This window comes from Poeciliopsis prolifica, unplaced genomic scaffold (assembly GCF_027474105.1).
Source record: "Poeciliopsis prolifica strain line A6 unplaced genomic scaffold, Auburn_PproV2 SCAFFOLD030, whole genome shotgun sequence".
NCBI lineage: Eukaryota > Metazoa > Chordata > Actinopteri > Cyprinodontiformes > Poeciliidae > Poeciliopsis > Poeciliopsis prolifica.
Genome location: NW_026562405.1, coordinates 3,435,398 through 3,445,697, shown reverse-complemented (window position 1 = coordinate 3,445,697; position 10,300 = coordinate 3,435,398). Strand labels below are relative to the sequence as shown.

The 10,300-nt window shown below is 36.3% G+C and overlaps 1 protein-coding gene across 2 annotated transcripts; it reads left to right on the top strand.

Moving 5' to 3' along the window:
- Positions 1-574: 574 nt before the first annotated feature.
- slc16a1a (solute carrier family 16 member 1a) lies at positions 575-10,196 on the top strand. Of its 2 annotated transcripts, XM_055050356.1 has the most exons (6): positions 575-864; positions 1,698-1,756; positions 3,849-4,085; positions 8,093-8,236; positions 8,339-9,112; positions 9,219-10,196. In XM_055050356.1, exons 3-6 carry the CDS (start codon positions 3,869-3,871, stop codon positions 9,452-9,454), a joined length of 1,371 nt encoding a protein of 456 aa, XP_054906331.1. In that variant the 5' UTR covers positions 575-864; positions 1,698-1,756; positions 3,849-3,868; the 3' UTR covers positions 9,455-10,196. The 2 variants fall into 2 exon arrangements, with proteins under 2 accessions (XP_054906331.1, XP_054906332.1); XM_055050357.1 differs by lacking the exon at positions 1,698-1,756.
- Positions 10,197-10,300: the final 104 nt, after the last annotated feature.

The following is a 10,300-nucleotide window of genomic DNA, read 5'->3' as shown; positions in this document are numbered from 1 at the left end:
CATCATTTGTACCATAAATGGGAGTGTGTTTTGTGGACAAAATGAATCACATAAAACAATATAGTTAAGAGAAAGACTGTTTCAGGAATGTAAGTGGTTCAACAGCCGTTTGTAATGCTGTTGTACTATTTGCCTCCACTCATGCTTTTTCCTTTCCCAAGCTCTGATATGGAATTATTAATAGTTCCAAAGGGAGCCAGGCAGGAAAGTTCAACCAGAACTGACCCCTCAAGTGTTCAATACTCTTTCTTTGGGTGCTTGAAGTAAACAATGTAGGTTGTCATTTATTTTAGATGCAAATTCTAATGCTTGTTTGCATATGATTGATAGATTTGAAAAAAAGAAAAGTCTGCATCTTAGAAGGACTTTAATCTTCTCTAAAGCAAACTTGTTTTCTTTCACATACCTCACTTACAATGTTATTGTGGTGGATTACTCTAACCTTGTCTTTGAGCTAGGCACATGACAGAGGGGTGGAGAAAGCTTTGTAAAGGGGCATGGCGCTAAGTTTCTCACGGCCAATAAGAACCACTGACCCCCTCATTTAGCTCTATAATGTCCAGATCAACTCAGTGTTTGATCTGGTCACTGACAGAATTCAGTTTTTAACTTTTTATTTCACTCACCGGAAATAGATAGAAGTTGAAGGTGAGGTGCCTCTGGCAATTTTTGGTCTGTCATAGTGAATACAGACCCACAGATTCCTTCTGGCAAATCTGTCAAACATATGTGGAGAATCTTAATTTTTCTTTTTTCGTCCATATCAAAATCTGCTCAGTAATATTCAGTTATGTCCACTTTTTAATGTGCCTTTGAAGAGTTATTCTGCAGAGAATATATCCTTTTTCTACAGCTTCTGCCAAGGTAAGATGTTCCACACAGACACTTTGCACCTTCGTTGTTTAACAAACACATGCTGAACTTATTTACTCGTTTAAATATTTAATTTTCAGCTGGACATTTATAAAGAATATTTTTCTTTCCTTCAATGTTAAATGAATGCTTTTATTTTTATGCAATCACATGATGAAAACAGTGCATTTTATGTCTTTTTACCTCATTTTTTAATAATCTGGATCATGATTCTGAAGGCTTAATATCAGAACCCTGAGGAGGTAGCAAGAACCGAGGAGCTGTTCTACTATCAAATAATTTTATTAAAATAATAAACTTTTGGATATTGATTTTCAATGTTATTGAAACTGATTTGTCAAATGTCTCTTTGTTTTGCTTATTTTGTTTAGGAACATTTAAACCAATTTTTTACCAATACATTAGGCATTTGCTAAATATTTAGGAGATAAGAAGTGTATGATTTGGAGATAAAAGTTTAAGTTATCCTGTGAAGGCTTAAAACAAAATGTTTGTGGATAGCTCTAATATTAAAACGTCTACATGGCAATGATTTGTGTCTTCTTTACTAAAGATCAACCACTCAGCTTAAAACTCAGGGATCAAAGTGTCAAATAATTCAGTAAGAACTGTAGAGTTTAGTTAGTTAGTTAGTTAGTTAGTTAGTTAGTTAGTTAGTTAGTTAGTTAGTTAGTTAGTTAGTTAGTTAGTTAAGTGGAAGAATGAAATAACACTAACAGAGGCATAAAACTTATGTCTTGCTTGAAAGTCTAAATAAAGCAGGGACAGTGGAAGCCTGATAGAGCTACAAACATTTGAACCTTTCACTCTTTGTGATTCTCCAGGTTTCAAACAAAGTAGACAGTGGAGAATCCAGACCATCTAAATCCTTTATCCATCAAAGGTGTGAAAACAGAGTGGGGGGTTACTTTGCTTTGGTTGTGGTGTGTCATTTCCTCTAAAATCTGATTGAGATGTCACTATATTAAAGTTGTGATTTATCTGCTAAGAAGCTATATAAGACAATAAACTCAAGCCGTCAATTACCACTGAATATTACTACAGTAAAATAAGACCCTTTTCCCAAAGGTTCAGGGAATTATTTTTAAAAGCGTACCTCTTCATAGCTATTTATTTAAAAACATTGTAAAATTGCAGTGCATAAAAATCTACAATTTTATAGAACAAAAATGTAAAAATCCAATTATGCATCACATTACATTTATTTAGAATGAAAAATAAAAAAAGTCTTCAAGTCTGTTCACAAATAAGTGATCCATTTTTGCATCACTGATATTCTTTTTTGCAAGAGAAATGTATTAAACTACTCTACCATGATCAGAATTCAAATAACCAAGCTTAAAACTAAAAACAACATAATATACATAAAATCACACAGACAATATATTATTTTACTCATCTTAAAGCTCCTGTTGACATTGTTCCTTTTCTTTAAAAGCAAAACAAAAAAGGAGCACAAATCAAGTGACATTCAGTCTCAAAACAAACACAACCACTTAATGTTAAATAATGCTGGCTTCAAGCAATATATATGCAAATTTCAAAACATTTGCCCAAGTGTATCCTACAAGATTTCAAGATTCTACCCATAATGAATGACTAAGACAGTTACAATGATTTTTTTTTTTTTTCCACTAATGTACCTGTAGAACAACATAGGAGGTGCAATTACACCCGCACAGCTGCAGCTAAAATCCCAGCTCAATAACAAAAGTTATTTTCTACATTAAATATTCACTACTCTCTGCACAAGACTGGCTTACCCAATAACTTTTCAGAGCACTAAACCAATTCATCAACCAAATCAAGTCCTGCTTTCCTGAAAATCGCTGGATTATCACCCACTTTAGAGCTGCGCCCTGAGCTATGGAGCAGTGTAAAATCAACCTGTTTTCATGGGCTGATCAATGCACTGTCTGCATAGTCCCCCCATGTGTAAACAATACTTTTGACTCTTATTCATCACCTCTAAAAAGAAACTGTGTTGAGATCAGTGGCTGGGAGTCAGTGAACTCAGAGAAATTCAAAACAAAGTAAGACCAGGAACTGTATCCCTAATCTTAAACTCTTTTATTGACCCAGAGCTGTAATTAATTAGACAAAAATTGTGTTTAGATTTGTTTAACACAAGAATCACCAGCAAAGCAGTGCTGCTGAAAGAACCTGGTCAGGATGAAATACAGCATTATTAGCTTTGTAGTGATTCCCTTCAGTCCAACAAGAAAGCACCTTCGGAATACAAAAAGAAGTTTACATGGCAGCATCTCACTGTATCTCTACAATGAGAAAAGCTTTTTCTGGGTTGAGGAAATTGCCAAGATTTCTTAAATGTGAATTTATTATAAGTTCCTGCTCCTTTCCTACAGTAGAAAGATGTCACATTGCCATGAGTTTGTACAAAAGTGAATAAATTCTCAAAGAAATGAAAGGGTTGTCAGGAGACCCCACTTTTAGCAGATTTTTGAAGTTTAATAAATCTTAAACTGAAAATATTTATATCTATTCCATAGTAGTAAAGCATTTATTAGACACTGTCACGTCCATAAGAGATCTGCTGCTATTTTCTGATCTAATAACTTTCATTTTACACTGAAATTGTATTTTGTTATGTCGCAAGTTTCATTAATTAATGCCACTAGAATTTCAATATTATATAAAATTTTAATATCTAATAGTGTAAGAACTATACTGCAATTTTATTTTTGCTTCAAACAAAGATGCCAATGTAACTTCTTACAGTTTGGTTTCACTCAGAATTACTGAAATAAAACTACTGAACTCAGTTTCTCATTTTGATTGATTCCTTGATGAACTAATGTAAATTCAAGTCTTCTCAGGATTAACCCTCAAGTGATTTATTATTTTTAACAAGCAAAAACTCACTCTGTTTTTTAGTATACTAAAAAACATTTTTTTTTTACGTGAACTCATGAAATCTTTTTGTTTGCTTATCTCTTTTCTCTCCCCCGGGGCAGTTTTCTGTACTTAAGGAAAAATGCCAGCTGCCATCGGAGGGCCTCAGGGCTACACACCACCTGAGGGTGGCTGGGGTTGGCTGGTGGTAATTGGGGCCTTTATCTCTATTGGCTTCTCCTATGCAACCGCCAAGTCCATCACTGTCTTCTTCAAGGAAATCGAAGTGATATTCAATGTGACCAGCAGCCAGGTGTCGTGGATCTCCTCCATCATGTTAGCGGTCACATACGGTGGAGGTGAGCTGCACCCCACATCACAGGCTGTTGATAACACTTGACATTTAGCACATCAGGAAGCTTGGCTGAATCAATTCCTAGCTCTTAGCATGAGTGTGAAAGATTTATTCCTGCTGTGTTTAGTTAAAAATCAATCTGTTTTACTTTTTTGTTTTTTTTACTTTTTTGGTGAAATATAGCCTTTTACAAAAGTCTCTCATACAGTGACAAAGAGGCCTCGATTCTCACACTCATACAGCAGACCAGATTAATAAATATGTCATTCTGGGAGAGAAACAGAACAATACTCGAGCTCTGCTATCGAAGTGCTTTTTTAACACTATCTGTCTCAGAAGCAGATGAATACACTTTCCTTTGTGCTTTGAGAGTGGAAGACCACCAGGAAGTTTGACTGTGTTGTTTTACTGATGGGATGAATGAGATGGTGGATGATGTCACAAACTTCTGGACAATTGGATGACGATAAGACTCTTTTCATTTGCTCAAACAGAGTGGAGTTCAAAGGAACTTTCATTGTCCCACATGGTTCTCAAATCAAAACACAGTTGTTGTCTTTACTTTTATACAAAAAATACAATTCTACATATTCTTTAAAACTTATACTAAGTTTTTTTAGTAAAACATGAGACAGATAATATCTGAAAAAAGTCAAGTTCCTTCGCCGACTCCTCTTGGTCCCATTGCCATGTTCAGAGGTATACCATCCCTGTGCAGAAACAACCAATCAGTCAGGAGGAGTGTCTTAGTGCTGCCAATCAGTGTGGCAGAGAGAAACAATTTGTGTACATTACGTTGGTTGAAAGTGCTAAGCCCCTCCTCCTGGCTCTCTTTGGATGTTTCTGACATGTTTCTAATGTTGCATTCCATTCACAAATTAAACCACATGTTTAAAAATACTGCATAAAAACACATAAACTTTCTTTCTCACAATTAGACATAAATCTGACTGAACCTTTCATATTTCAGTTTTTTTAAGATTATCAGAGTTATTACTATGTGATAAATTCTAGTAGAATGTATTTTTTTCTTTCTTCAAACTCAGTTTGAATTTGCTCCATTTGTATTTGGTAGAACTGTCTTTTGATCTGTCAGACTTGGGGAAAACATTTTGTTTATCCACAATGGACCGCTATAGACTGCAGAAGTGGTGTAGCTGCACCAGGTTTGTAGGCTGCAGTCCTCCAACAAACTTTTCCATCTTTCCCCACAAATTTCTATTATCATTCCAAAATACTGATGTTGTCCTTAAGATGCATTGTAACTTGTTTGACTTTACTATTAAAGCCCTTGACCATTTCTTTCAATCTAAGCTGTAGCTTCTTGGCTGATATCTTGAGATTTTTCATCAATGTTTTAACATAATGATTTTTCCTCAAGATGTCATCTATTTTGGGAAGAGCACCAGTCCTTCTGCAGCAAAACATTAACACTATGTAATGCTGCCACAGTCATACATCATGGAGATGCTCTTCTCTTTTCTCTACTCCTTCACATGCAATATTAGACATTCTGGCCAAACATGTCAAATTTTGATTCATCATGCAAGTGGGCATACTTCCAAAAATGAAGGTCTCTGTTCCTAAGAGCATTTCCAAAATAGTTAATTTATATTGCGTTTCGGATAATGGCTGCTTCCTTTCTGAGTGGCCTTTCAGCCCATATTTTTACTGCCATTGTTTACTGTGGATAATGAAACTCTCTTACCAGCTTCAGTGACAATCTTCCCATGGTCTTTGTTTGTGTCATCTGGTTTACACACAATTTTGCACTCAAACACTTTCAAAGAACCCATCTTCTTCCTGAAAAGCAAGGAGCTTTTGAGTATCTGAAAATTGGAAGAACTTGCTTTGTCATGATTCTCAATTATTCTATTGATATTTTATCTAATTTAGCAATCAAAGTTAATCATGTCACATGTTCATTATATACTAGAAACAACTGAAATGCCTCTTGCAGTTTAAGGCCTCATTACAGCACAACATTATTTTCGTAGGAAGGAAGTTACTGAGTTATAATGTGAGATTGTTTGATTAACCTTAATCCTTTAGAGCAGTATATTCAAGACATTTACTCATACAAATAAATAGACTCAAGCTTTTGGGTGGTTAGGTGAAGTGAACTCTTCACATGTCTTTACATGTGACCTGCCGTGCCATAGATCCCTAGACAAATGACAACAGAAGGAACCTTAACCTTTTACTCCTACAGTACTAGGTTGCTTTGGGTCCACTCGTCCACAGAGGGAACATTCTCAATACAAATCAATAATAACTTGTCCGAAAGATCACCTTTGTCCACTTATAAAGCATCTCTGCCTCAATGGAAACTGTGTCATACAGGATAAGACTGTTTTCCATTGACAGAATATGAGTTTTCAGTCTGCTGTTGTGACACAAATCTTGTTGTTTCAGTCCTATGTCATATCTTACAATCAAGCTGAAGGAGGAACAGACTAGGGAATTGAGAAGTCTGCCTTTTAGCAGAGCTCTTTCTTCAACTTGACACACCAGGGCATTGTCCTCATTGCTGCAGTTGAGACCAAAACTCCATCCTTTCAATCAGTGTTGATCAAGACACCAAGACACTTGAACTTTTCTGTTTAAGGCAGTGTCACCCCTGAACTCAGAGTACCCCACTTTTTCTTGGTAGATTATTAGCTTCTATTATATCCCTAGAATTCAAGAGTATTTGCATTATTACATAAACTTTCTTTTCATACTGCACATCCTTCCTCCTTACCCTTGACTGGATGTGGTAACAGTCTCATTTGATTTTACTCAAATGTGTACATATTCAAATGTTAGTCTATATCCTCTTAATCTTTGCAAGTCTGGAGGGAGTTGATGCCTATTTCCAGGGGTTGATAGGTGAGATGTTAATGGTATCCTACAAAGGTTGCTAGCCTGTCAAAAGGGAATGATTAGATGTAAGAATAACAATTTATGGAAATATTTACATGTACAGTTAAGCGCTGCATTGTATTAAAATTCAAAAGGAGACAAGGAAATGTTTTATTGATCTGTATATTCATCTGGACATACTCAGCACATCAACAGGAGCAGTTCAATAATGGTGTAGTGTTGTGTATCTCTGTACTCCTTTAATTTTTGATACATCACGTTCATAATATTCTACCATCTGACCTTTATACCCTAAGCAACCCTCTCTGGAAGTGGAAGGAAGGAACTCATTGTTTGCGTGGAGATGGCCTGCATTACAATTTAAAAACCCTTTGTCTTGCGCCATGTTGGCAAATGAGTTTGGACAACCTCTAAACAAAAACTGTCAGTTTCCATTTAGCTTCATTGGGGACTGCAGGGATTTGACAGGGAGGCAGAAGTGTCTTCCATGTGGATCCTCATACTCACTTAGGCTCATTGTTGCATGTGCTAGATGGAGATAGTGTTTTGCTTTCTGAACTCTGCATGCATTTTAGTCATTTGTCTACAAGTCATACAAAAGTCATACATTTTCCCCTTGAATTCAGTATGCATTTTGATGAGGTGATCCGCACATTCCCTTATTCAGCCAGTCTTTCTGTAATAAGTGTGATAGGTACCAAAAATGCCAAAAGAGCAAAAAAAAACAACAAAAAATATATATATATTTTATCTTCTTTTTGCATATCAGTGATCACTGATGCTCTCATACACACATTTCGAGAACACACACTTTAATACCTACAACTTGTCTGAAGAGTTTAATATTTCAAAATAAATCCAAGTCAATTAAAAAAAAGAATGCAGTGTCATTTTGTATGAAGAATCAAACACATTTTTAATACAATGTTTGTAGTTTTTCTGACGGATCACATTACGAATGACATGAAAACACATTTACTGCAGTGCAGCACTGACACAAATGATTGAGGAAACTGTTACAATTTGCTAAGCCACTGATGTAACACTAGAGCCCCCTTGTGGATGAATGTAAGTACATATGGTCTGAGTTTCAAAATCCTGTGACTCTTTGTGACTAGTTCTGTGTTTCCAAAATAATATTCCCAGGGCCTATCAGCAGCATCCTGGTAAATAAATATGGGAGTCGACCCGTCATGATGGTTGGAGGACTCCTGTCTGGAACTGGATTCGTTGCTGCTTCTTTCTGCAACTCCGTTGAGGCACTATATTTTTGCGTGGGTGTAATGGGAGGTTTGTGGTTTTTATCTTTTACTATTTTTATATTTTCAGATTTGGTCAAGTGGAAATCAAGTGTTCACATACTTTACTTTTTCTTTTGGTAATTTTTTTTAGGTTTGGGATTGTCCTTTAACCTCAACCCAGCCCTCACTATGATTGGAAAATACTTTTTCAAGAAACGGCCTGTAGCTAACGGGATTGCCATGGCTGGCAGCCCTGTCTTTCTCTCTACGCTGGCTCCTCTTAACACCTGGCTCTATGACCAGTTTGGCTGGAGAGGAAGTTTTCTAATCCTGGGTGGCCTTCTTCTTAATTGCTGTGTAGCTGGCTCCCTCATGCGACCAATAGGACCAAAACCCAAACTTGCAGAAAAGACCACTGAAAAGAAGAGTATATTGCAGACCATTAACAGCTTCCTGGATCTCACTTTATTTAAACATCGGGGATTTTTACTCTACATCATGGGCAATGTTGTCATGTTGTTTGGTTTATTTGCTCCACTGGTGTTTCTTTCCAATTATGCAAAGAGTAAAGACATCCCTAAAGAGAAGGCAGCGTTTCTTCTGTCTGTGCTGGCTTTTGTTGATATGGTTGCACGGCCCTCAATGGGCATTGTAGCCAACACTAAGTGGATTCGCCCAAGGATACAGTATTTCTTTGCGATTTCTGTCTTGTATAATGGCGTGTGTCATGTTCTTGCTCCAATATCAGTAGACTACAAAGGTTTTGTAATTTATGCCATCTTTTTTGGATTTGCCTTTGGCTGGCTGAGCTCAGTGCTGTTTGAGACCTTGATGGATTTGGTTGGGGCCCAGCGCTTTTCAAGTGCTGTTGGGCTGGTCACTATTATGGAGTGTGCGCCAGTTTTGTTAGGGCCCCCGTTACTTGGTGAGTACAGATTTCACAAAAAAAAATACTAATTATTTTTATACAATTCCTCAAACAGAAGGCCCTCAAACAAAATACTAAATTATGACTTGTTTCGTCTTCACAGGAAAGTTCAAAGACGTCTACCATGATTACAAGTACACGTACCAGGGCTGTGGGATTGTTCTCATCATCTCCAGTGTCTTCCTGTTTGTAGGAATGGGAATTAACTATCGACTGTTGGACAAGGAGAAAAAAGAAGAGGAGAGGAATGCCAGGATGGGAGTTAGACAACCAAATGCTAGCAGGGATAAGTCTGCCAAAGAGGTTGGAGAGGTTAGGAACAGTGAGGACACTGTTTAGTGCTCTATTACAAGCCTGCTTGCATTTTATAACGCAATCCAATGTTGTTCGAAGTTATTTTTCTGTGAATAACTTGACATCAACATGCCTCTGTTTTATTATATGGCGTTTTCGAACAATACCGGTGATATCACAGACCTTTTATTAGAACCCTTTAAGCTGCATTCAACTGTCAGCATAAAATACCTCGAATGCATTACTCGCTGTTTGCTTGTCCTACAAGATATATAAGGTATATAAATGTGTATGAGATTTATGTTTAGTCAATGGTTTTGCTAATGTTTTTCACTTTGCATAACTATATATGCTTGTTGTATTTTAATATATACCAGGATCACAGCAAAACATTATATTTTGAAAGAAGTGTTTTCTTTTTTTATTTTTTTTTTTGGAATGTACCACACAATCTATTTTTAGAAAGCCATTTCTCCAACCCTCAAATGTTGTTCATTCCTGTAAGATATTCATTAAGCATTTGATTTAACATGTTGTTTTGTAATATAATTGTTCAGTCAATTAGGATTGTTTTGGAAGTTAATACAATCTTCAAGCAGTGCTTTGTTTGCTAACAGAATAGGAATATGTGGAACCAGCTGCAGTTTGTTGTATTTTCTGTATATATGGAAGTTGACTTAGAAACAAATAAAAAGCAATTTATCAAAACTGTTCACTTCATTCATTGTTTCATAACCCACATACATTAATACATCTGCTCATTACAGATGCATTAAGTCACATTTTCTCAAATAAACAGAGACATGAGAGAAGATTATTATGTTCATTCATTCATTCTTTATGTAGTAGTCCTTAGGGTTGTGGGGGAGCTGGTGCCAATACCCAGAATTC

What these genes read in the sequence shown, in the direction of transcription:
- slc16a1a (XM_055050357.1), top strand. Translation starts at nt 3,869, where the DNA reads ATGCCAGCTGCCATCGGAGGGCCTCAGGGCTACACACCACCTGAGGGT. An exon ending in AGCGGTCACATACGGTGGAG is followed by an intron (nt 4,086 to 8,092) that starts GTGAGCTGCACC and finishes TAATATTCCCAG; the next exon opens with GGCCTATCAGCAGCATCCTG. An exon ending in GTTAGGGCCCCCGTTACTTG is followed by an intron (nt 9,113 to 9,218) that starts GTGAGTACAGAT and finishes TCGTCTTCACAG; the next exon opens with GAAAGTTCAAAGACGTCTAC.